Source organism: Mobula birostris, chromosome 14 (genome assembly GCF_030028105.1).
Source record: "Mobula birostris isolate sMobBir1 chromosome 14, sMobBir1.hap1, whole genome shotgun sequence".
Taxonomy (NCBI): Eukaryota; Metazoa; Chordata; class Chondrichthyes; order Myliobatiformes; family Myliobatidae; genus Mobula; species Mobula birostris.
In genome coordinates this window covers 7,449,700-7,477,149 of record NC_092383.1, presented here as the reverse complement: position 1 = coordinate 7,477,149, position 27,450 = coordinate 7,449,700, and the positions used below count along the sequence as shown (strand labels likewise).

The following is a 27,450-nucleotide window of genomic DNA, read 5'->3' as shown; positions in this document are numbered from 1 at the left end:
ACCGCCTTTCAAAAATATTTTTAACTTCTATATAGAAGAACACATAATGAATAGGTATTATTCATTTTATATAAAAATTAAAATTAAAAACATGATACCTGGAATTTAGATCCAACTTTTATTCTTATTCTGACAAACACTGAGAACCATACAGTTTAAAAATAAAAACAGTCCTGACACCACTGAAAAGATTACATGGTGTAAAAAGAAAAGCATAAACATGGAACAAATATTAAAATTTTGTCACTTTTGTCAGATCATTAGGAAGAAAAACACTCATATTTGTGCTATTTCTTTATGTTAAGCTTACATCAACAAGTCACATATAATTAAATTGCTGGCATTCACCAGCAAATTTGATGTGTGTTGCTTGAATTTCCAGCATCTGCAGAATTCCTCGTGTTTACGTAATTAAATTGAATAATAGTTTTAAATTGAGCTGAATATTTACTAATTTTTGCCACAAACAACTAGCCCAAAAACCTCAGCAGGTTGAGCAGCATTGTGGGTGGGATGGGTGGGGGGGAAATTGTTGATCTTTGCAATGCAAACTGTTGGATCCAGCTGATTTCATGATTCAGAGATTCAAAACTTGTTGCTTATGGCCATTTATTAAGTGTTACAAAAACAAAGAATGTACAAAGGAAGAATAACAAGTTGAGTTGTCTTATAATAAAAGCTAGCTCAGACTAGACATTGATAAGGTGTAACCTATGAAATAACCAGATAAAGTGCAGAAAAATTAAGTGGCTTCTACAAAATACAGAATCAGCTAGCCATATTTCAATTACAAGAAAACTCACTGAACAATTACACATGTATAGGTGATTATATAAAAATTTTAAGCAAGCATAGGAAAGAAACTACAAGAAAATTAATAACCCTAATCTAACAAAACCCTGAATCATTGTTGCATTGGTCTTTAGTCGGGCAAAAGTCTAAAATACTGCTTTGACGCTATTGCATTAGCATAAAGAGCTTTGATCTCTGGCATTCTAATAGCGACTAAACTTCATGTTAATAAAATATTAAAAATAACTTTTATAAGCTGTGATAATTTTAGCATCTTAACAAAGCTAAAGTGGTAATTGATATGCCTAGCACTTATTCTGAGGTACTTGAAACTGACAAATTATGAAACTATTTCTTTTAAGTGTTAAACACAAGAGATTCTGCAGATACTGGAAATCCAAAGTAACACATACAAAATACTGGAGGAACTCCGTAAGTCAGGCAGGGTCTCAGCCAAAACATCAATTGTTTACTCTTTGAAGTGCTGTGGGTTACTAGAATCCAATCTGGTTGACTTAATTTCCAAGGTACTTCATATAATTTATGTTGATACACAGCTGAATCATTTAATTTTTGGTGCAAATTGAAATGATTCTGCATCAAAATCCCACAGCTCACTTATTGATAAAGCAATTGTAACTGAACTAAGGCACAATGTTACATTAACAAAACTCATACAAGTAAAATTGCTGAATATTTGTGCTTGATGCAGATGCTTTCCATGTATTGTATCATTAAATCTCTATATTGCATGTTAATTAATCACTTAATCTCTCTCGAGTTAAAAGCAATGATATAAATTAAATTTTGTTAACATGATTGTTAAAATTTAAGCAAGGTGTTAAGAATCTCTCCTGAAGACAACTAATTGCTTTTTGTTCAATACAGAGACTTTTCTTTTTAGCTACATTTAGTATTGACCAGAGTTTTTTTTATTTTAAACAAAAGAACAATTTATTTGGTTTATGTTAAGCATAGCCTTATAGATACATAAATCAAATTGATTAGAATAATTTATGACTTTTGTCAGTAAGAGACAGAAAAGGTTTCAAGCCCAGTTCACAGAAAAAAATACAAAAACGATTAATGTGCTCATTAGATTCACTAACTACAGTAACCCTAAGATTTTTATTGCCAAGGACAGGAGGACTGGACACATTATTTTAAGTGCAATACCTCAGAAGTAAGAAAAATGCAGATTATTTTTTCTATCTGTACAGTTATTGGCTTTCACATCTTGTGCTATTTGCAATATTAAAACTCTACCAATGTCCTAGCCCTCATTAACACAAGATACTTTATTCAGCTTCTCCAGCAAAATGATCATAACTGAACAACAGAAATTCGATTAGTTACTAAGGCTAGTAACCAATAGCATTTCTGTTGTTCAGTTATCAAGACATCCTTTTATGTTCATTTATAAAATAAAAAAAAGAATGTCACACCTACAAAAAAGATGGAAACAGCTTTTTTTTACATTTATATCAACAGTAAGGCTAAGCTTTGCACAGAGAAAAATATTTTCTAAATCACAAAGGAACAAACTTATGTAGTTATAGACTTAGTTCATCTCAAAAGATCTGAAAGAAAAAAAATCAGTTCCTGTTTCCAAATGTTATTCAGTAAGTCTTACAGGAAAGTGAGTGTCTGTGCATATTGTATGAAACAACTGCACATTTTATATGAAACAAAATTCTGCAGATGCACTGAAACTGAAATATCATTCTGGAAATATTCAGCTAGTTGCCCTAAAACCATTCTTGTTTGACTTCCTTAATTACCTCAACTTTTTCCTTTTGCCAGTGTCCAAAATCTAACCATCATTACTTAACCCTTAAGGTGTTAAACCTGCATAGCAATATACATTATTTCACTGAACATGGCCATCTTGGTCGACATGGTCAAGTTGGGCCAAAGGGCTTGTTTCTGTGCTGTGTGATTCTTATGATTTTAGATATAAAATTAAGCCTTCAATCTGTACACAATGAATCAGGCAGCTTCTCTGGGTGTGAGAGAAAAAGAATTCCCGTTCTAGGCGGATGACCTTTCATTTTATTTTTTAGTTAGAGATGCAGCAGGACAAGCCCTTCTGACCCAACAAGCAGCACCACCCAGCAACCCATCTATTTAACCCTTTCCTAATCACAGGACAATTTACAACGACCAATTAACCTATTAACCAGTATGTCTTTGGAACATGGGAAGAAACCAGAGCACCTGGAGGAAACCCATGTGCTCATGGGGAGTTCATACAAACTCCTCACACACAGCACCAGAACTGAACTCTGAACTTGATTGCCCGAAGCTGTAATAGCACCATGCTATTTTGATGATGATTGGATCAGACTGTGCAGTGATGGACGTGGAAGCTGAATAGCATGTCAGCATTCATTGGGTAGGCTCAGAAATGAAGAACATCAATTTGGTAAATCCTTTAAAAGCTGTGGGCTTCGTTAAGATTGCATCAGCAACTATCACAGCCTTTTAGGCAGGGCAAGTGAAAAGACACAAAACTGGAAAGGGATCTTTCTAAAAAAAACAGTGATAATGTGTTTTCTGTATAGAACAAGCAAAACAAATTGTGAGGTGCATGAGAAAACGTGTGCACAAATATTCGCGTTATGTACATTCTACAAATTAACATTATTAATACATCAGAAATAACCTGATTTTGGATTTGACTTTTTCTTGCAACCACTCTGCATTCAATTGTCACACTTCAAATGGTAGCAGCTGACATAATGGAATTGACACTAACACGGTGTATCTATTATCTTTCTACCTCAATTGTTGGAATACTTTGATGGTAGTGACCTTGTCAGTCTTTTTTGCCTGTTACTCACCTATCTCAAGACAATTTTTCCTGCTGAAACCTTTGTCCTTGCCTACTCTACTCAGTGTATCACTCAGACTGCTTCAATAACATAACATCATGTTGAAAGGGCCCTCTGAGAAACAACTGACATGCCAATTAACAAAATACAACAAAGCCAAATTGTTCTGTGCACTTTACTCTGGAGACAATGACTTGTGACAAAAATTAAGGGTAGAGAATGAAAGAGGACTGTAAAGACAGAGGAGGCACAGGAGAGATTTACTGTCATATCTGATACTTTCAGTTAAATCAAATGCATTATTTGAATTTCTTTAGAAAAATATATTAAACCAATCTTTGCAGAACAACACTGGGAATAGATGGGAGAAATAAAGCAGCAAAAAAAACAATGGACAAGAGAAACTATTAAATAAGTAGCATCCTCTGTTGTCACAAAAGCTGAAAAATTACTGCTTGAAATAGTGAGGAACATACACTTAGGAGCCAATATCAAGTGTTATTGATGGGAAAAGGGCCCTTACCTACTGGTTACATATCTCGGGAAATCATGGGTTGTGTGCAAGTGGTTCCAAGATGCATAACAGGCTTGCTATTCAGAAGCACAAACTTTTACTGCATTTGTACCACATTCCCCTCTCAACGACTTTAATAATCAAAATATTTCAAATAAAATGTGAATGCCAACATTAAATGACAGTATTATGTTGTGTACATAAATATCTCAATTATTTCTACTTTAATGATTCATGTGGAAATCTAATGGTGACAATGTAAGACTGTGTATGCTTCTAGCTATACGTTGCCCTTTTAAAGTGCATTACATGCTGCAAGCTGAATTTCCAGTTATGCACAGATTTAAGTGTCTTAATTATATACACACACACAGTGGCATACAAAAGTTTGGGCACCCCAGCCAAAATTTCTGTTACTGTGAATAGCTAAGCAAGTAAAAGATGAACTGATTTCCAAAAGGCATAAAGTTAAAGATGACACGTTTCTTCAATATTTTAAGCAAGAAAACTTTTTTATTGCCATCTTTTACAGTTTCAAAATAACAAAAAAGGAAAAGGGCCTGAAGCAAAATTTTGGGCACTTTGCATGGCAGTACTTAGTGACACCCCTTTGGCAAGTATCACAGCTCGTAAACGCTTTTCGTAGCCAGCTAAGGGTATGTCCACACTACGCCGGATAATTTTGAAAACAAAGCTTTTTCTCTTCGTTTTGCCCTCCCCTCCACACTGAGTCAGCGTTTTCAGCCCCCGAAAACAGAGATTTTCGAAAACACTCTCCAGAGTGAATAAATCTGAAAACGTTTAATATCTGGCGTAGTGTGTATGGGATAACCGGAGAGATTTAAAAACGTTGTCATGACAACACCACAACAACAATGCTTCTTCTGCTTCTGCTTGGTACTGCGCAAGCTGTTATAACACGCAGTCGGTGTGAACGGCGTGAGAGTTAAATTGTAAAGTGAGCTTTTTTGACTATTTAAAAACACTGTCATGAAGTGCCGGAACAGATGTTTGTTGTTTTCTTGAACGCCACCACCTAACAATTTCAGAACAGACAGACGAGACTAAAACCAGAAGGGTTAGAAATGTACTCACCAAATACTTTGACCCATAGCTTACTGAATAAATAAGTATACTCACTTCGCCCTGTTTTCTGTCCTTGCTTGTATGGCAGTTTACCTATTTATGCAAGTACTTCTCTGACAATAGATGTGTAACAGCCTAATGTTACATTGTATGGAAATACAAGATAACGCTGATGCAGACGTTTTATACATTTAACAAGGTGCTTTATTAATGCAACAGAGTTAGTCAGTTTTTCAATGTTCGTCGTCAGCTGGGTCATACTGTCTGTGAACTCCCTGTCGGTTGCCTCCATACGCTCCAGTATTTGTTTCTTTTTAAGTTTTAAGTCCTTCTGCGCGACAGCCAAGAGCAATTCCTTTAAAGTTTTTAAAGTAACTGGACAAACGTGCACTAAGTATACTGTTTCCTCTTCGCTTGTTTTCTGTGTGTCCTGCGCATGCCCAGTAGGAGGAGATTCGCCCAAATATCCACCTAATGTGGACGGAGATATTTTGAAAAACGCTTAGTGTGGATGCCTGTCATTTTTACTCGAAACTGGCGTTTTCAAAATTATCCGGCGTAGTGTGGACGTAGCCTAAGAGTCTTTCAATTCTTGTTTGGGGGATTTCGCCCATTCTTCCTTGCAAAAGGCTTCTAGATCTGCGAGATTCTTGGGCCGTCTTGCATGCACTGCTCTTTTGAGGTCTATCCACAGATTCTCGATGATGTTTAGTTCGGGGGACTGTGAGGGCCATGGCAAAACCTTCAGCTTGCGCCTCTTGAGGTAGTCCATCGTGGATTTTGAGGTGTGTTTAGGATCATAAGCCTGTTGTAGAAGCCATCCTCTTTTCATCTTCGGCTTTTTTACAGACGGTAGGATGTTTGCTTCCAGAATTTGCTGGTATTTAATTGAATTCATTCTTCTCTCTACCAGTAAATGTTCCCTGTGCCATTGGCTGCAACACAAGCCCAAAGCATGATCGATCCACCCCCGTGCTTAACAGTTGGAGAGGTGTTCTTTTCAAGAAATTCTGCACCCTTTTTTCTCCAAACATACCTTTGCTCATTGTGGCCAAAATTCAACGTCAGAAATTTGCAAAGGAACATCTAAACAAGGCTGATGCATTTTGGAATGATGAAGTTAAAATAGAACTTTATGGCCACAATGAGCAAAGGTATGTTTGGAGAAAAAAGGGTGCAGACACACACACACACACATATTTATTTGATCCATAAAGCTGGACACTTCCAGTGAAATAGTGCACTGGGTATAGCTATGCAGGTTTGACACATTAAGGATTAAGTTTTAGTTTGAGGTTGGACACTGCACGCGAATAACTTGAGGTACTACTACTATGTTGACTCAGGCCTATGGGGCCGGCGCCGTGCACAATGACAGACTCTCCACTTCTCCCTCTCCCTCATCAGTGTGTTCAGTTCATCTACATTAGCCTTGCCGATGTCTTCTAGCAGCATGTTGACCATAGTCTTGGGAAGGCGCCCAGGGTTCATCCTCCCATGCTTGGGCTCCCATATAGTGACTAGGCTGGCAGGTAGCTCAGGGTGGCAGAGACAGTGCCCCGCTAGTTGCAGTCTTCTCGCCTCAATTTTAGTGGTGAGCATCGGTAGTTCATCATAGAGCTCGAGGTAATTCAGGAAAATGAACCGGAATGATTTTAGGACAATGTTTAAATGGCTAGATTGAAGTGTATTTTTCATGTATTGGTTTACTGGTACCAATAAACCAAATAAATTTACTGGCAAACACGATAAAAGCGCAATCCTGATTCTCTTACACATCCATCCTGGGGCATCTTTCGTTAAGAAAGTTCCTATGAGCATAGAAGATAAGGACGGCAAGATTCAGGAATCTTGGAAGATAAGAGAGATTGTTATAAGTTCAATCAAAATGAAAATGGACAAGGTACTTTGAGAAATACGCAGGATTCAGGAAAGAACATAAACAAGGAATTAAGGTGGCTAAATGGGGCCATGAAATATCCTTGGTAAGTAGGGAAACTCCAGGACATTATTTCATGTACATGTGAGCAAGAGGGTAGTTAGGAAAAGGATAGATGCACTCAAGAACAAAGGAAAGAATTCATGCCTGGAGCCAGAGGATGTGGGTGAAGTCCTAAATGAGTACTTGACTTAAGTATTCACCATGTAGAAGGACATGGTTGACAAGGAGATCAGGAAGGGTTATGTTGCTATTCAAAGCCATATTGATACTGAGGAAGAGATTTTGGGTGGCATGAAAAACATTGAAGTATATACACCAAGCACTTGATGGAATCTATCCCAAGATATTAAAGGAGAGAAGGCAGGAGATTAATGGGGCCTTGGCAAAGACCGTTGTCTTTTCTCTGGCCACTGATGAGGTCCCAGTACACTGAAAAATAGATCATGCTGTTCCTGTAAGGAAGAACATGAGTGTAATCCCAGAAGATGATAGTCCAGCAAACCTTACATCAGTGGTAGGGAAATTAGAGAAGGAAAAGGATTTACTAGTATTTGAAGAAACATATATGAAGGATGTTCAACAAGCTTTTGCATGGAGGCAATCCTGTCTCATAAATTTGGTTGAACATAATACAATATGCGCCCTATGGCCCATGATGCTGTGCTGACCTATATAAACCTACCTCACACTCAATCTAACCCTTCCCTCCTAAACAGCCCATTACTGTCCACTTTTCTTCTATCCATGTGCCTATGCAAGAATTTCTTAAATGTCCCTAATGTATCTGCTCTACCACCAGTCCCAGCAGTGTGTTTCAGGCAAAACTTTTTTGATTAGGTGACGAAGATGAATGAAAGGGGACAGGGCAAAGGATCTTCTTACATGAACTTCAGTAAAACATTTAATCAAGCTGGTCCAGAAGACAGAAAAGCATAATGGGTTTCACACCAAATTGCTAGCAATGTGCCATATCAGTGCTGGCATTTAGCCCCTCCCCTCAAAGTATCAGCATTATCGGGACTCCTGGAGATTGATGTCTGCCCATGTGTAGGAGAGAGTGGGAGGGAGGATGAGAGGGGTGAAAGGGGCTTGCTCTGCTGTTGTTGTTTTGTTGCTTGTTGTAATCTGTTTTGTTGTGTTCTGTGTTGTTCTGCCAAGCGTTGTGAGAATGCTATGCTGGCACCAAAATGTGTGGTGACACTTGCGGGCTGCCCCCAACACATACCTAGGTTGTGTTGGTTGTTAATGCAAATAACACATTTCACTGTATGTTTTGATGTACATGTGATAAATAAATCTGAATCTGAGTCTAGCAGGAGATGTGCAACACTAATAGGGCAAACTCCTGACAGTTTGGACTAATAAAAAGGGTACGATTACTATCTTGGAAATTGGTAGTCAGAAGCTAGCTGCATGGACTAAATTTTGAAGGAAGATGGAAAGCCTGGTTAGCCAGGATTGCATACAATCTCTCTCTCCCACGTGACATCTAGTTAACATGGACTTTTGTTTAAGTATAAGGTTGTTATGCTGCCTGCTCATGTAAATGCCTCAAGGCAAATATAAATCAAAAATAGAAGAGGAAAATAATTTTAAGCATATTTATTCATACATGTAGGACAACTTTTTTTTAATTAGAATGTGAAAGAAAACCTGGATTATTGGCAGATTTAAAGGGACTAATTATTCTCTTCTTGTAATGTGTTTAATTGGCAGGAGGCAGCAAGTTGATAGAATAGTCAGCAATTGTATCCTGGTTAATTTGAATTTGTCACGTTTATTTTGAAAGCCTTAACATAAAGTTTTAAAAATAACAAACGATAATTCATGTTTAACCTCTAATCCGATAGTGATTTTGAAATATCAACTTTTAACTGGAGTGTCCCCAGACAACTTTTGTCCATCTAGGAGATACCATTGGTAGGATTGATGAAAGGATTGTTACTGCAGTGTGGTTGACATGATGAATGTATATGGACTTCCATAAATCTCTCTCTACACTCATGACTGTGTGGCTGGGCATAGCTCAAACGCCATTTAAAGTATATTCATCTATGACACAACTGCTGTTGGTAGAATCTCAGATGGTGACGGGGAGATGTACAGGAGTGAGACAGATTGGCTGGTTGCAATAACAACTTTGTGCTCAATGTTAGTAAGACCAAAGAATTAATTGTAGACTTCAGCAAGGGGAAGTTGGGACACCAGTCCTCATCGAGGGGTTAGTAGTGGAAAAGGTGAGTGGCTTGAAGTTCCTGGATGTCAAAGTCTCTGAAGATCTATCCTGGCCCCAACATATTGATGCAATTACAAAGTACAGCAGTAGTTGTATTTCATTAGGAGTTTGAGGAGACTTGGTACGTCGCTGAAGACTAGCAAATTTCTAAAGGTGTACTATGAAGAGCATTGGTCTGACTGGTTGCATTACTGTCTGGTATGGAGACACCAGTGCACAAGATCTGAAAAAGCTCCAGTGGATTGTAAACTCAGCCAGCTCCATCAGGAGCATTAGACTCCCCACATTGAGGGCATCTTCAAGCAATGCCTCAAGAAGGGAGCATCCATCATAAAGGACCCTCACCATCCAGAACATGCCCTCTCTCATTACCTTCATCAGGAAGGGGGTACAGAAGCCTGAAGACACATACTCAGCTCTTTAGGAACAGCTTGTTTCCCCCGGCATCAGATTTTTGAATGAACAATGAACCCATGAATACTACCTCATTATTTTGCTCTCTTTTTGCACTACTTATTTTTTAAAAATATCTTACTGCAATTTATAGTAATTTTAATGTACTGCATAAATACACTGGATAAAATTCTGGATAATAATAATTCAAGAGATATTAATAATATCTTAATACAACTTCAACAGATAATATGTGGGATATTAAAACTGATCTATTTTTATTCACTTCTAATCAGTGCTCAATAAGAAACAAAACAATAAAAATTAGAATAGGGAGATATAAGAGAGTGCAGATGCTAGAATCCAGAGAAATTCTGGTTCAGGCAGCATCTTTGGAAGGAAATGAACTTAGTGGATCAGGCAGCATTTGTGGAAGGAAAGAGACAGAAGACATTTTGGATCAAGAACCTTCATCAGTTCTTTCATAAATCTCAATGAAGGGCCCAACCCAAAACAATGACATCCCATCTGCCTCCACAGAAGCTGCCTGACTCGCTGAGTTCTTCCAACTTCTTTGTGCGTTGAATGAAAATTAAAAGACATGTTGACTGAAGAGAACTGCAGTATCTCACCAGAATTACACTATCTCAGGAATTCTCAACCGGGAGTCCACAGACCCTTGCTTATTGGTACTGGTCCATGGCATAAAATAAGGTAAAGAACCTCTGCACTATCTGAAAACACAAGACAGAATGTTACATGGTTTAGTCAAGTGAAAATTATAAGTTGTGTGTTTTTTATAATATAGAGAAAATTCCAATACAAAGGGTGATTGATAAGTTTGTGGCCTAAGGTAGACGGAGTCAATTTTACAAAACCTAGCACATTTATTTTTCAACATAGTCCCCTCCTACATTTACACACTTAGTCCAGCGGTCGTGGAGCATATGGATCTTGGACTTTCAAAAGGTGTCCATAGCAGGTATGATTGATAAGTCCGTGGCCTAAGGTAGAAGGAGATGAGTTATTAACTTCAAACTTAATCACTCAAAGCATTGAACTGCATGTGCATGTAACAAGAGCTGTATAACTCATCTCCTCCTACCTTAGGCCATGAACTTATCCATCACCCCTGCTGTGGACACTTTCTGGAGGTCCAAGATCCGTATGCTCCATGACCGCTGGACTAAGTGCGTAAATATAGGAGGGGACAATGTTGAAAAATAAATGTGCTAGGTTTTCCAAAATTGACTCCTTCTACCTTAGGCCATGAACTTATCAATCACCCCTCGTAACTTATACCTGCAAACACCTCCAAATTCAAGCTATACTAAATTGAAAATATGACTTTGTATCCCAGTTTCATTGTCAATGTCCTTGAGATTTTAATATGAAAATTTCTAACTATTTGATACACTATCCACGGTAGGCAATGGCTCAACCAAATTATTCTAATACAAAAAACAAAATTCTAATGCCATTTCCACATAACACTACAAGAATTATAATGTAAAAGAACTAACACCAGAAAGTGTACTAAGCCTGAATATCACAGCAACGTTTCAAGTTTGAGCACATATGTGGAAATTATAATTCGTTAATAAGGGCTTGCCTTAGGATCATAAACAGGCACTTAACATTAATTAGTATTTTAAATAAATGCTTCCTTTAATGTGATTTATGAAGACAAGAAACATGCTAAAACAGACACGGAAGGTGAACTTCTGGCTATTTTTTGCCTTAGAACTGTAATCAATCTATTAGCCTGACGGACTGTAATTGCCTGATTTAATTTCAGAAGAATATGAATTCTGCTACCAGTGGACAGGAATGTACAAGACAAACTCAAATGGTGCAACTCTACAGAATAAATAAAGCTAATATAAAGATGCTCAGCTTTTTATTGAGTCCTATTAGGGCACCTAAATTACTAATAACCACCATTTTGTGTCAGATGAATGGAACAGTACCACAGATTTACTATGTGCATCACACATGTAAGTATACAGACAAATCAGTGAACTGAAGTGTAGTATTTTTTTAACTGAAAGGTTCAATGCCCTACAATAAATTAAAATATTAGAAACAACTGAATTTGAGATACTCTAGAGATACCTGACATTTATGCACAGCAGTTCCAGCGAAGGCTTTAAATGGCTGGCAGACATTGCAAGAAATGCAAAATCCTGGGTAAATTTGACGCAATTTGTTTATTTTCCCTTAAGATTAACATTATACAGCAGCTGTGAACTACTTTGCAAAATACGAAGTAAGTATTTCTCCAAGATCCATACTTGGCAGTGAATCTTAATTCAGTTCAACCTGAAGAGATCCTTCTCTGCTTAATTGGGATTTACAATAAACAAGGTTTTGAAACTAAATACTCTATGCAACCTCATGCCAAGTTTGATGTCAAAGTTTAGATTCAGACTTTACTCCCTCAGTTTATCCGCTGCCTTTGTTATCTCTAGTCATCCATTCCATAAGACATGGGAGCAAAATTAGGCTATCAGGTGATTCAAACCTGCTCCATCATGTCTGATTTATTATTCCTCTCAACCCTATTTTCCTTCCTTCTCCCCATAACCTTTGACATCCTTACTAATCAAGAATCTATCAACCTCTGCTTTAAATATACCCAATGACTTGGGCTCCACAGCCATCTGTGACAATGAATTGCACAGATTCATCTCTCTCTGGCTAAAGGAATTCCTCCACAGCTCTGTTCTTCTATTCTGAGACCATGCCTCTGGTCCTAGACTCCCCCATTATAGGAAACATCCTCTCTACCTCCACTCTATCTAGGCCTTGCAATATTCAATAGGTTTCAATGAGACCCTTCCTCATTCTTCTAAGCTCCAGTGAGTACATGCCCAGAATTATCAACCTGTCCTGATATATTCACCTTTTAATTCCCAGGATAATTTTCGTGAACCTCCTCTGGACCCTCTCCAATGCCAGTAAATCCTTTTGTGGATAAGGGCCAAAAACTGCTACAACACTCCTCTCCATAACTGCAGGCTCATTCAAAATTCCACCGCCGAACTTGCACCAAATTTGGCTTCTCCTATATACCGATTTGTCATCACCTTTGATTCAGACTACCATGGTGGTGACGTGAGGAAACTTAAATATGGCCTGGGAGCTGTGCTTAGCCATGTAGTCACAAGTGCAAAGCAAGTAGAGCAGGGAGCTACGCACACAGCCTGTGGTGCACCTGTGCTGATGGAGATCGTGGAGGAGATGTCCTTGCCAATCCAAACTATCTAGGGTCTACAAGTGAGAAAATAGAGGACCCAATTGCATAGGGAGGTATTGAGGCCAAGGTCTTAAAGCTTATTGATTAGCTTTGAGGGGATGATAGTATTGAATGCCAAGATGTAGTCAATAAAGAGGACCTTGTTGTCCTGATGTTCCAAGGGTTGAATGAATAGTCAATAAGATGGCGTATGCTGTGGACCTGTTGTACCAGCAAGCAAATTGGAGTTGATCGAAGTCACTTCTCAGGCAGGAATTGATATGCTTCATCACCAACCTCTCAAAACATTTCATCACTGTGGATGTAAGTGCTACTGGATGATAGTCATTGAAGCAGGTTACCATGTTCTTCTCAATCACCAGCATTACTGAAGTCTGCTTGAAGCAGACGGGTACCTCAGACTATTGAAATGAAAGACTAAAGACCTAGGTGAATACTCCAGCCATTTGATCAGCACAAGTCTTTAGTACTTGGCCAGGTACCCCATCTGGGCTAGATGCTTTTCGTGGGTTCACTCTCCTGAAGGCCACTCACATGTCAGCTTTAGAGACTAAAATCACAGGATCATTGGGGGCGGTGGGAGTTCATGATGGTTTCTCCATGTTTTGTTGGTCAAAGTGAGCATAGTGAAGCCCTGCCAGGAACTGTTCATGCGCAAATGTAATTGTTCTGTTATTGTCAGTTACATTTTTAGATTATGAGAACACTCAGTCCTCTTTTATTGTCATTTAGAAATGCATACATGCATTAAGAAATGATACAATGTTTCTTCAGAGTGATATCACAGAAAACAGGACAAACCAAAGACTAACACTGACAGAACCACATAATTATAACATATAGTTACAGCAGTGCAAAGCAATACCATAATTTGATGAAGAACAAACCACGGACACCGTAAGTAAAGTCTCAAAAGTCCCCGAGTCGATCGACTAGCAGGCGGCAAAAGGGAGAAACTCCCTGCCATAAACCTCCAGGCACCGTCAACTTGCCGATGCTTTGGAAGCAGCTGACCACAGCCGACACTGAGTCCATCCATCCGAAAACTTCGAGCTTCTGACCAGCCTCTCCGGTACAGCCTCCTGAGCGCCATTCTCTGCCGAGCATCTTTGACCTTGTCCTGGCCGCTGAAACATGCAAAGCCGAGGATTTCAGGGCCTTCTGCTCCGGAGATTCCAGTTACCACACAGTAGCAGCGGCAGCGAAGCGGGCATTTCAGAAGTTTCCAGGTGTTCCTCCGTACTCTCACGTCCGTCTCCATCAAATCAGAATTGTGCACAGTCCCCTACTTGACAGATAACAGACATCACCACCGAAGTGGCTGCGCACGCTACCTCTTTTCCACTATTAAGAAACACCTTCAAACAAAGTTTTGGTCATTTGCACAAAAATAGTCACAGAACACCAGCACAGAAACAGGCCATTCAGCTCATCTAGTCCATGCTTCAATTTATTGTTTGATATTGAACCTGCAAAGCTCTTTGGGACTCTTTGATAAGCCATAGGTAGTTAATTATACAATAAAAGTTGCTCCATTACATAATAAAATGAAATAATGAACCTGCATTTATTTAATATCTTAGCCCATTTCTTAAGGTTTTCCAAAATAGTGCACATACAACAAAACCTCATAATGCCACACAGGAGGTTCAACATGAATGCTGGCTTTTGAGCTTGTCTAGATAGTATTGGAATAAGAAGCCGTAAGATTCCAACCCTGTCCATGGGTTAAGTGCAGAGAAAAATCAGGAACTTTCTATAGTATTCACTCATATACCGGAGGTGGATGAAAAGCACAGAACTAATCTAACCTGTGCTCAGGCACCTACTAGTAGACTGGTTACTTTGTCATTTTTCATGTAAGGCTTTGTTCTGTAATAGGGAACAATTTCACAACACACTCATGTGTCCTGTGATTTACCCAGGTAAACCATACTTACTCACAGCCTCCATCAGTGCTGCTCAGCCAAGGTCCAGCTGATAACAATTGTGCAGTTTAAAGGCAGGATAGGAAATGGTGTGAATAAAAGGAATAGAACAGCCTGGTTCTTAGATGTAACAGATAAACAGACATTCCACCTACCTCCATAAATGAGATCCCAAAACTCCACACATCTGAATGTATTCCGTACTGTTCACCCGCTATTCTTTCTGGCTATAAGTGAATATAATAAAACAGTTTAAGAATTACATATCTGAACCATGATCAAAAATCTAACTAAATTGATTTTATGTATTTCCATTTCATTTAAATATACACCCTGTGGTCACTTTATTCGGTACATGGCTTGTAAATGCAAATATCTAATCAGCCAATCATGTGGCAGCAACTCAATGCATAAAAGCATGCAGACATGGTCAAGAGGTTCAGTTGTCATTTAGACCAAATATCAGTATGGGGAAGAATTGTGATCTAAGTGACTTTGATTGTAGAATGATTGTTAGTGCTAGACAGGATGGTTTAAATATCTCAGGATTGCTGATCTGGGATTTTCACACACAAATCTCTAGAGTTTACAGAGAAGGGCGTGAAAAACAAAAAACAAGCAGTGAACAGCAGTTCTGTGAGTGAAATCATCTTGTTAATGAGTGGTCAGAGGAGAATGGCCAGACTGGTTCAAGCTCACAGGAAGACAAAAGTAACTCAAATAACCATGCGTTACCACAGTGGTGTGCAATGGAGCATCTCTGAACACTCAAAAAATTGAATCCTAAAGTGGATGCGCTATAGCAGCACAAAACCACCAACAAACATTCAAAGGGCAATTAATTAGCTTCAGGAGGTACCTAACAAAGTGGCCACAGAGTACATCAATTCTCCTATTTAATAAAGAAAGCATTACCACACAAATTGAGTTTGCTTCATGAGAAAAATCAAGGAGACCACACACTTACAGTCTCCACCAAAGCTGCTGTAATCCCAAGCACAGTGGCAGATGAAAGAATACTTTTGATTTTACCCTTTCAGGAGGTACCACAGAACTGTGCCCCATTATGCTGCAGAGGTAACAGTAATCAGGAACTTACATGGCATTCAACTAAAACTACCACATTAAATTCTGAATGCAGTTCATCTAGGAAAATGAATGTGGAACTCAAAATATAATACAAATGTTACCAGTGAAGATTTTGAAAACTTGGATTAAGATCGGCTTCATTTACCGTGCCTTGTAGAAGTCTTCAGCCCCCAACCCTTTGTTCATATAAATGAGCATTACAACCCAAGATTTTGATCAACTTAACTTAGAATTTTTATCTGTGATTCACATACAACTTTTTTCACAGTAGAGCCATATGACCATAAGACATAAGAGCAGAATTAGGCCATATGGCCCATCAAGACTGATCTGCCATTTCATCATGGCTGATCCATTTTCCCTCTCAGTTCCAATCTCCTGTCTTGCCCTCGTATCCCTTCATACCGTGACCAATCAAGAATCCATCAAGCAACACACATCAAAGTTGCTGGTGAACGCAGCAGGCCAGGCAGCATCTCTAGGAAGAGGTACAGTCGACGTTTCAAGCCGAGACCCTTCGTCAGGACTAACTGAAGGAAGAGTTAGTAAGAGATTTGAAAGTGGGAGAGGGAGGGGGAGATCCAAAATGATAGGAGAAGACAGAAGGGGGAAGGATGGAGCCAAGAGCTGGACAGGTGATTGGCAAAGGGGATATGAGAGGATCATGGGACAGGAGGCCCGGGGAGAAAGACAAGTGGAGGGGGAACCCAGAGGATGGGCAAGGGGTATAATCAGAGGGACAGAGGGAGAAAAAGGAGAGTGAGAGAAAGAATGTGTGTATAAAAATAAATAACAGATGGGGTACGAGGGGGAGGTGGGGCATTAGCGGAAGTTAGAAAAGTCAATGTTCATGCCATCAGGTTGGAGGCTAGCCAGACGGAATATAAGGTGTTGTTCCTCCAACCTGAGTGTGGCTTCATCTTTATAGTAGAGGAGGCCGTGGATAGACATGTCAGAATGGGAATGGAATGTGGAATTAAAATGTGTGGCCACTGGGAGATCCTGCTTTCTCTGGCGGACAGAGCGTAGGTGTTCAGCAAAGTGGTCTCCCAGTCTGCGTCAGGTCTCGCCAATATATAGAAGGCCACATCGGGAGCACCAGACGCAGTATATCACCCCAGCCGACTCACAGGTGAAGTGTTGCCTCACCTGGAAGGACTGTCTGGGGCCCTGAATGATGGTAAGGGAGGTAGTGTAAGGGCATGTGTAGTACTTGTTCCGCTTACAAGGATAAGTGCCAGGAGCAGTGGGGAGGGATGGGGGGGGGGTTACAAATGGACAAGGGAGTCGTGTAGGGAGCGATCCCTGTGGAAAGCGGGGGGGGGGGGGGGGGAGGGGAAGATGTGCTTAGTGGTTGGATCCCGTTGGAGGTGGTGGAAGTTACGGAGAATAATATGTTGGACCCAGAGGCTGGTGGGATGGTAGGTGAGGAGCAGGGGAACCCTATTCCTGGTGGGGTGACGGGAGGATGGAGTGAGAGCAGATGTGCATGAAATGGGGGAGATGCGTTTGACAACAGAGTTGATGGTGGAGGAAGGGAAGCCCCTTTCTTTGAAAAAGGAGGACATCTCCCTCGTCCTGGAATGAAAAGCCTCATCCTGAGAGCAGATGCAGCGGAGATGGAGGAATTGCGAGAAGGGGATGGCATTTTTGCAAGAGACAGGGTGAGAAGGGGAATAGTCCAGATAGCTGTGAGAGTCAGTAGCCTTAAATATGCATAAGGACTTGGCCTGCTCATCTGCCTGTGGCAACACATATTCCACAGGTTCACTACTCTCTGACTAAAAAAGTTCCTCATCTCCATTCTAAAAGGGCGTCACTCTATTCTGAGGCGGTGTTCTCTCATCTTAGACACTCCCACTACCGGAAACATCCTCTCCACATTCTCTTTATCAAGGCCTTTCACCATTCGATAGGTTTCAATGAGGTCACTCACTGTTCTTCTGAATTCCAGTGAGTACAGGCCCAGAGCCATCAGATGCTTTTCATATGACAAGTTGTTTAATCCTGGAATCATTTTTGTGAACCTCCTTACAAAATTCCCCAGTTTCAGCAGATCCTTTCTAAGATAGTCACACCTAGGTTGCTGGAAGCAGGTTGTTGGGTGACAGTCAGAGGGGGGAAAGCGAAGGTCAGTAGACAGGTAGTGCAGAGCACCTCTGTAGCCATTCCCCTGAATAATAAATATAGCGTCCCAGATACTGTTGGCGGGGATGACCGACCAGGGATAAGTCATGGTGGCAGGGCTTCCGGCACTGAGTCTGACCCTGTGGTGCAGAAGGGTGGGATGGAGAAGAGGAGAGTTGTCGTCATTGGGGACCCCATAGTTAGGGGAGCAGACAGGACATTTTGTGGATGTGAGAAGGACACTCGCATGGTTTGTTGCCTCCCGGGTGCCAGGGTCCAGGATGTGAAAAAGACTAAGGAGCTGGTGGTAGACCTGAGGAGAGCTAAGGTACCGGTGACCCCTGTTTCCATCCAGGGGGTCAGTGTGGACACGGTGGAGGATTACAAATACCTGGGGATACGAATTGACAATAAACTGGACTGGTCAAAGAACACTGAGGCTGTCTACAAGAAGGGTCAGAGCCGTCTCTATTTCCTGAGGAGACTGAGGTCCTTTAACATCTGCCGGACGAGGCTGAGGATGTTCTACGAGTCTGTGGTGGCCATTTCGATCATGTTTGCTGTTGTGTGCTGGAGCAGCAGGCTGAGGGTAGCAGACACCAACAGAATCAACGAACTCATTCGTAAGGCCAGTGATGTGGGGATGGAACTGGACTCTCTGACGGTGGTGTCTGAAAAGGGGATTTTGTCCAAGTTGCATGCCATCTAGAACAATGTCTCCCATCCACTACATAATGTACTGGTTGGGCACAGGAGTACATTCAGCCGGAGAGGCATTCCACCGAGATGCAACACAGAGCGTCATAGGAAGTCATTCCTGCCTGTGGCCATCAAACTTTACAACTTCTCCCTTGGAGGGTCAGGCACCCTGAGCCAATAGGCTGGTCCTGGACTTATTTCATGGCATAATTTACATATTACTATTTAATTATTTATGGTTTTATTACTATTTATTATTTATGGTGCAACTGTAACGAAAACCAATTTCCCCCGGGATCAATAAAGTATGACTATGTCTCTGACCGGGTGCACGACATCCTGGTATGAGAGGGAAAGCAACCAGAAGTCCTGATACATGTTGGTACCAACGACATAGGCAGGAAGAGGGATGAGGTCCTGAAGTGTGAGTTTCAGGAACTAGGCAGAAGGCTGAAGAACAGGACCTCAAGGGTGGGGTTCTCAGGATTGCTGCCAGTGCTATGTGATAGTGATGGTAAGAATCAGAGGAGATGGCAGTTGAATGCGAGGCTGAGGAGTTGGTGCAGGAAGCAACGTTTTAGATTTTTGGATCATTGCGACCTCTTCTGGGGAAGGTGGAACCTATACGGACAGGATGGGTTGCATCTGAACTCGAGGGGGAGCAATATCCTTGCAGGTAGGTTTGCTAGCATGGTTCAGGAGGGTTTAAATTAATTTGCAAGGGGATGGGACCCGGAGCGATAGAGCAGTGGAAGAAGTACATGGAGTAAAACCAGATCTAACACATAAATAGGCTTTGGGGAAAGAGAAGTAGAATAAAGAGTGTAAAGGTAGTTAGGTAGAAGGGCTAAAGTGCATGTACTTCAGTGCAAGAAGCATCAGGAATAAAGGTGATGAACTGAGAGCTTGGATACATACATGGAATTATGATGTAGTGGCCATTACAGAGACTTGGCTGGCATCAGGGCAGGAATGGATTCTCAATATTCCTGGATTTCAGTGCTTTAAAAGGGATAGAGAAGGGGGAAAAGGGGAGGAAGGGTGGCATTACTGGTCAGGAATACTATCACAGTTACAGAAAGGGTGGGTAATGTAGCAGGATCCTCTTTTGAGTCAGTATGGGTGGAAGTCAGGAACAGGAAGGGAGCAGTTAATCTATTGGGAGTATTCTATAGGCCCCCTGGTAGCAGCAGAGATACTGAAGAGCAGACTGGAAGGCAGATTTTGGAAAGGTGCAAAAATAACAGGTATATGGAGGAATTTAAGGTGGGGGGTTATATGGGAGGCAGGGTTTGAGGGTTGGCACAACAATGTGGGCCGAAGGGCCCGTACTATGCTGTACTATTCTATGTTCTATGTATAACAGGGTTGTTATCATGGGTGACTTTAACTTCCCTAATATTGATTGACACCTGATTAGTTCCAATGATTTAGACGGGCCAGAGTTTGTTAAGTGTGTCCAGGACGGATTCCTGTCACAGTATGTTGACAGGCCGACTAGGGGGAATGCCATATTAGATCTAGTATTGGGTAACGAACCGGGTCAGATCACAGATCTCTCAGTGGGTGAGCATCTGGGGGACAGTGACCACCGCTCCCTGGCCTTTAGCATTATCATGGAAAAGGACAGAATCAGAGAGGACAGGAAAATTTTTAATTGGGGAAGGGCAAATTATGAGGCTATAAGGCTAGAACTTGCGGGTATGAATTGGAATGATGTTTTTGCAGGGAAATGTACTATGGACATGTGGTCGATGTTTAGGGATAAATTTGCCCCGGTGAGGAAGATAAAGAATGGTAGGGTGAAGGAACCATGGGTGACAAGAGAGGTGGAAAATCTAGTCAGGTGGAAGGAGGCAGCATACATGAGGTTTAGGAAGCAAGGATCAGATGGGTCTATTGAGGAATATAGGGTAGCAAGAAAGGAGCTTAAGAAGGGGATGAAGAGAGCAAGAAAGGGGCATGAGAAGGCCTTGGCGAGTAGGGGAAAGGAAATCCCCAAGGCATTCTTCAATTATATTACGAACAAAAGGATGACAGGAGTGAAGGAAGGACCGATTAGAGATAAAGGTGGGAAGATGTGCCTGGAGGCTGTGGAAGTGAGCGAGGTCCTCAATGAATACTTCTCTTCGGTATTCATCAATGAGAGGGAACTTGATGACGGTGAGGAGGTGTTGGAGTTGTTAAAATATATTAGGACAGATAAGTCCCCAGGGCCTGACAGAATATTTCCCAGGCTGCTTTACGAGGTGAGGGAAGAGATTGCTGAGCCTCTGGCTAGGATCTTTATGTCCTCGTTGTCCATGGGAATGGTACCGGAGGATTGGAGGGAGACGAATGTTGTCCCCTTGTTCAAAAAAGGTAGTAGGGATAATCCGGGTAATCATAGACCAGTGAGCCTTATGTCTGTGGTGGGAAAGCTCTTGGAAAAGATTCTTAGAGATAGGATCTATGGGCATTCAGAGAATCATGGTCTGATCAGGGACAGCCAGCATGGCTTTGTGAAGGGCAGATTGTGTCTAACAAGCTTGATAGAGTTCTTTGAGGAGGTGACCAGGCATATAGATGAGGGTAGTGCAGTGGATGTGATCTATATGCATTTTAGTAAGGCATTTGACAAGGTTCCACACGGTAGGCTTATTCAGAAAGTCAGAAGGCATGGGATCCAGGGAAGTTTAGCCAGGTGGATTCAGAAATGGCGTGCCTGCAGAAAGCAGAGGGTCTTGGTGGAGGAAGAACATTTGGATGGGAGGGTTGTGACTAGTGGTGTCCCACAAGGATCGGTTCTGAGACCTCTACTTTCCATGACTTTTATTAACGACCTGGATGTGGGGGTAGAAGGGTAGGTTGGCAAGTTTGCAGACGACACAAAGGTTGGTGGTGTTGTGGATAGTGCAAAGGATTGTTGAAGATTGCAGAGAGACATAGACAGGATGCAGAAGTGGGCTGAGAAGTGGCAGATGGATTTCAATCCGGAGAAGTGTGAGGTGGTACACTTTGGAAGGACAAACTCCAAGGCAGAGTACAAAGTAAGTGGCAGGATACTTGGTAGAGTGGAGGAGCAGAGGAATCTGGGGGTAAATGTCCACAGATCCCTGAAAGTTGCCTCACAGGTAGATAGGGTAGTTAAGGAAGCTTATGGGCTGTTAGCTTTCATAAGCCGAGGGATAGAGTTTAAGAGTTGCGAGGTAATGATGCAGCTCTATAAAACTCTGGTTAGGCCACACTTGGAGTACTGTGTCCAGTTCTGGTCGCCTCACTATAGGAAGGATGTGGAAGCATTGGAAAGGGTACAGAGGAGATTTACCAGGATGCTGCCTGGTTCAGAGAGTATGCATTATGATCAGAGATTAAGGGAGCTAGGGCTTTACTCTTTGGAGAGGAGGAGGATGAGAGGAGACATGATAGAGGTATACAAGATATTAAGAGGAATAGATAGAGTGGACAGCCAGCACCTCTTCCCCAGGGCACCACTGCTCAATACAAGAAGAGATAGCTTTAAGGTAAAGGGTGGGAAGTTCAAGGGGGATATTAGAGGAAGGTTTTTACTCAGAGAGTGGTTGGTGCGTGGAATGCACTGCCTGAGTCAGTGGTGGAGGCAGATACACTAGTGAAATTTAAGAGACTACTAGACAGGTATATGGAGGAACTTAAGGTGGGGGATTATATCGGAGGCAGGGTTTGAGGGTCGGCACAACATTGTGGACCGAAGGACCGGTACGGTGTTGTACTATACTATTCTATGTTCTATAACAGATACAAAACTGCTCACAATACTCCAAGTGAGGCCTCACCAGTGCTTTATAAAATCTTAATATTACATCCTTGCTTTTATACTCTAGTTCTCTTGAAATGAATGCTAACATCACATTTGCCTTCCTCACCAGAGTCAACTTGCAAATTAACCTTTAGGGAATCATGCACAAAGACTCCCAATTCCCTTTGCGCCTCAGATTTTTGTATTTTCTCTCCATTTAGAAAATAGTCAACCCTTTCATTTCTTCTACCAAAGTACATGACCATACACTTCCCAATACTGTATTCCATCTTCCACTCCTTTACCCATTCTCCAAATTTGTCAAAGCCCTTCTGTAGCCTATTTCCTCTAAACTACCTGTCCCTCCACTTGTCATCATATCGTCTGCTAACTTTGCAACAAAACCATCAATTTCATCATCCAGATCACTGACATATAATGTAAAAAGAATCAGTCCCAACACACCTCCTTATGGAACACTACTAACCAGCAGCAGCCACCAGAATAGTCTCCCTTTATTCCCATTCTTAGCCTTCTGCCAACCAGCCAGTGCTTTATCCATGTTAGAATCTTTCCTGTAATACCATGGGCTCGTAGCTTGTTAAGCAGCCTCATGTGTGGCACCCTATCAAAGATCTTCTGAAAATCCAAGTATACAACATCAACTGATTCTCCTTTGTCTATCCTGCTTGTTATTTCTTCAAAGAATTCCAACAGGTTTGTATGGCAATATTTTCCCTTGAGGAAACCATACTGACTACTGCCTATTTTATCACGTGCCTTCAGGTACCTCAAAACCACATCGCTAACAATTGACTCCAACATATTCCCAAACACTGAGGTCAGACTACTCGAGGTCCTTTCTTCTGCCTCTATCCCTTCTTGAAGAGTGGAATGACATTTGCAATTTTCCAGTCTTGCAGAATCTAGTGATTTTCGAAAGATCATTACTAAAGCCTCCACAATCTCTTCAGCCACCTCCTTCAGGATCCTGGGGTGTTCACCACCTAGTCCAGGTGACTTATCTATCGTCAGACTTTTCTATTTCCCAAGAACCTTCTCCTAGTAATGGTAACCTCACACACTAGATGACTCCGAACACCTGGAACTTCCACCATAATGCTAATGTCTTTCACAGTGCAAAATACTTTTTCAGTTCGTCCACCATTACTACCTCTCCAGCATCGTTTTCTAGTGGCCCGATATCCACTCTCACCTCTCTTTTATATTTTATGTATCTGAAGAAACTTTTGGTATCTTCTTTAATATTATTACCCAATCCGCTTACTTCCCACTAATTTTTGCTGTATTATATCCCCTCCCCTTGGCTTAAGCCCAAAAACAGGGACAACTGTAAAGCATGAAAAGCTAAAAATTCAAAAACTGAAATGTCAGCAGTTCAAAAGGATTCATCTCCCTTTGCTCAGTACTTAGTTGAACCATATCCTGCAGCAATTACAGCCTTTTTGGATATCTTTGCACAACGTGATGGAGCAAAATTTGCTCATTCCTCCTTGCAAGATTGCTCAAGCTGTGCCAGGTTAGTTAGGGAACAGTGGTGGACAGCAATCCCAAAGTCTTTCCAGAGATGCTCAATTGGGCTAAAGTCAAGACTCTGACTGGGCCACTTAAGGACATCAATTTTCTTCATTTGAAGCCACTCCATGGTTGCTCTAGCAGTGTGCTTTGGACCATTCTCCTGCTGAAAGATGAACTTCCTCCTTAGTTTAAGCTTTCTGGCAGAGGCTACAGGTTTTTAAACCAGGATCTCTCTGTATAGCAGCATTCATCTTTTCATCAATCCTGACCAGACTTCCAGCTCCTGCTGGTGAAAAGCATCTCCATAGCATGATACTACCTCCATGGTAATCTACAGTAGGGATGCTGTTACCTGGCTGATGTGCAATATTAGGTTTATGTCACACCTACAACTTAGTGTTGAGGCCAAAGAGTTCCACTTTAATCTCATCCCACCACAATAACTTCTTCCACATCTTTACAGTACTTTCCAAGTGATGTTTTGCAAAGTTTTTAAAGAAAAAGATATACCTTTTTTAAGCCAGGTGTTTTTCCATAAATACCCATTTTGTGCAAGACCTTAGAGATAGTGGAACTATGAACTTCATCTCCAGTTACTGTTACTGACTTCTGCAGCTCACTGGAAGTGACTTGGTGTGACAGTAGCCTCTTTTACAAGTGCCTTTCTACCAGAACATAGTTTAGAGGGTCTGCCTGATCTAGACAGTGCTGCTGTGGTTTCATATTTTTTTCACGTTTTCACAATGGACTGCAATGAGCTCCAAGGTATGTTCAGTGCCTTTGAGATGATCTTGTACCATTCCCCAGATTTATGCTTCGCTGTAACTATGCTTTGCTGAGTTGTCTTGAATGCTCTTTTGTCCTCATTTTGGTCTGTTGAAAATCTACCATACGGTTGGAAGTTATAGAGAGAGAGAGGGTATTTATTCTTATGAAATGATTGAAAACAGGCGATCCTCCAATTTTTTACATCAACAAATTGGGTGAGTGAGTAAGGTAATATATAGCACCTAAGGAAAGTTAGTGTAGTAATTACAAAGGAGATGAACACTGTTTCAGCCTAAGAACTTTGGTTTTTAATTTTTAGTATATTGTTGACAGGTTTTGGAATTTTTCTTTTGATTTGATGTGATGCAGAATATTTTGTAGATTAGCTTAAAATCTTACTTCAATATATTTTAAATTTAGAAAATGAGACAGTAAAATGTGAAAATAGTTGTGGAGGCTGAATACTTTTTCAAGGCACTGTCTTATTTTTCAAAACTGTGATCATTAAATCACATTATTAGAAGTGGACTGATATCTGCGACCCAAGACATGACCTCTTCTCATTCCTACCACTCTGGAGGAGGTACAGGAGTCTGAAGGCACACCCTCAATACTTTAAGAACAGCTTCTTCTTTTATGTGTTGCACTGTACCTTTGCTGCAAAACAACAAATTTCACGACATATGTAAGTGACATTAAACCTGATTCTGATTCTGAAAGTCAGGCTTAAAATAATCAGTGATTCATTAATGATTTAAGTCTGACTTGTAAAGGAAAACTCTTTAAATCAGCCCCAGAAGACTCAAATTTCTCAGGGATGGGCTAAAATCAAACATCATCTTCAAGCATTGACAAATAATAGGTTGATTGGGAAAGGTTTGATTTTTCTTTCCAATAGATTCCACCCCCTTCATTCTGTCAATTTTTGTAAAAACATTCATTTGTTATTTCCAATTAAGAATCTGGTCAGTGAATGGTTATTGTTTTCTAAAATTGTATCAGAAATATCCAAGTAAGAGAATAAGATGCCTGTGCAGTGATAAAAAGATCAAATTAGATCTACGGTTTTACAAGGAGGATGAGAAAATATGCAACCAGTTGTAATTATAGATTCTCCTACTACAGAGTACCTTCAAAATCTAATTTACATTAACCTTCAGGTTATATGATTAAATAAAGCAGTTTTTCCCATTCAATTACACAGTGATAATTGGCTATAATCAACAGTAATGAAGGGCAAAAGGGTAACCCAATAAATGCAAAACTACATTTTAAGTTCTTTGGAAGTATTACAAAAACACTCAGCAATCAATTGTTAAATGGAAGAGTTTAGGGGTTCTAACATCTTCAATTAAACATCTTCAATTATCCTTCAATTTTCTTGTGCGAAACATATGTTTGAAGAGAGGTTGTAATTCTATTGCTATTCTGTGTTGGAATGAGCGATTTCCTACTTCAAACCCAATCTAAATTTGGCTGATTCTATTCTCCCTTCATTTTTAATCCAGATAGATCACAGTTTGCCTGCTGTTTTTTTTCCTACAGAGGTTTTACATTTATGTGGTGCTCAGGCACATGATATTATTAAGTTGCTATAGTAGAGGACAAATTAAATATGAATTACTTTAAAAATCATAGTCATTCAGCATGGAAACAGGTTCTTCAGCCCAGCAAGTCTGCATTGACCATCGAGCACCCAATCATATTAATCCCATTATTATTCCCTCCACATTCTTATTAAATCCTTCGAGATCAATATGGGCATGCTATGCTGGCACCAGAATGTATGGCAACACTTATAGCCTGCTCTAAGCACATCCGCAGGTTGTGTTGGTCATTGACAAAAACAATGCAATTTACTGAATGTTTCCATGTACAAGTGATAAATAAATGAATCACAAATCTGAAATCTGACAGAAATGAGTGAATTCACGCTCAGAGTTATGGAGATTTGGAATACTCTATCCCAGAAAGCAGATGAGGCTGAATCACACTGAAAACCCAGACTCTCAAATTTTGGCGTGTAGGACATTCAAGGGTAATAGAGAGAAGGCAAGAACCTGCAGGTAGCAATAAGATCAGATCATTACTCAAAATATAAGGATTAGGAGCCCTAATACTTATGTTCTGAAGAATGATTCGAGCTGATGGCTTACCACCATCTTCAAGGGCATTTGGGAATGGGCAATAACAGCCAGACTTTCCATATATAAAGATTGACTTCATTTGTCACATGTCCATCAAAATCATCTTTGATTAAAATACAATAAGAGTTTTGGACAAATTAATATTAAGTAAGCAGAGGTTGAACTTGTTTGATACACCACTATTTGACAAAGAAAATGTGTGCAATTTGATTAATGAGCAAAGGTACCTTTAAGCTGGATTGTCATGAGCTATTCTTCACTCAAAGCACAAAATAAATTCCATCCAATTAAGACATTGCTGCAAAAGCCAATGTACAAAAAAAGACTTATGTGTTTGAAG

General features: G+C 40.6%; 1 protein-coding gene across 6 annotated transcripts in view; it reads right to left on the bottom strand.

Moving 5' to 3' along the window:
• Nucleotides 1-27,450, bottom strand: part of map2k5 (mitogen-activated protein kinase kinase 5) — a 324,671-nt gene that overhangs the window by 89,233 nt on the left and 207,988 nt on the right. For 4 of the 6 annotated variants that reach the window (XM_072278042.1, XM_072278043.1, XM_072278044.1 and 1 more), the window contains one exon: nucleotides 15,140-15,211. In XM_072278042.1, the coding sequence (XP_072134143.1) occupies nucleotides 15,140-15,211 (72 nt within the window). Of the gene's footprint in view, nucleotides 1-10,456; nucleotides 10,532-15,139; nucleotides 15,212-25,531; nucleotides 25,621-27,450 lie in introns of those variants that run through there. The other 2 variants (XM_072278046.1, XM_072278047.1) reach the window with 2 other exon arrangements.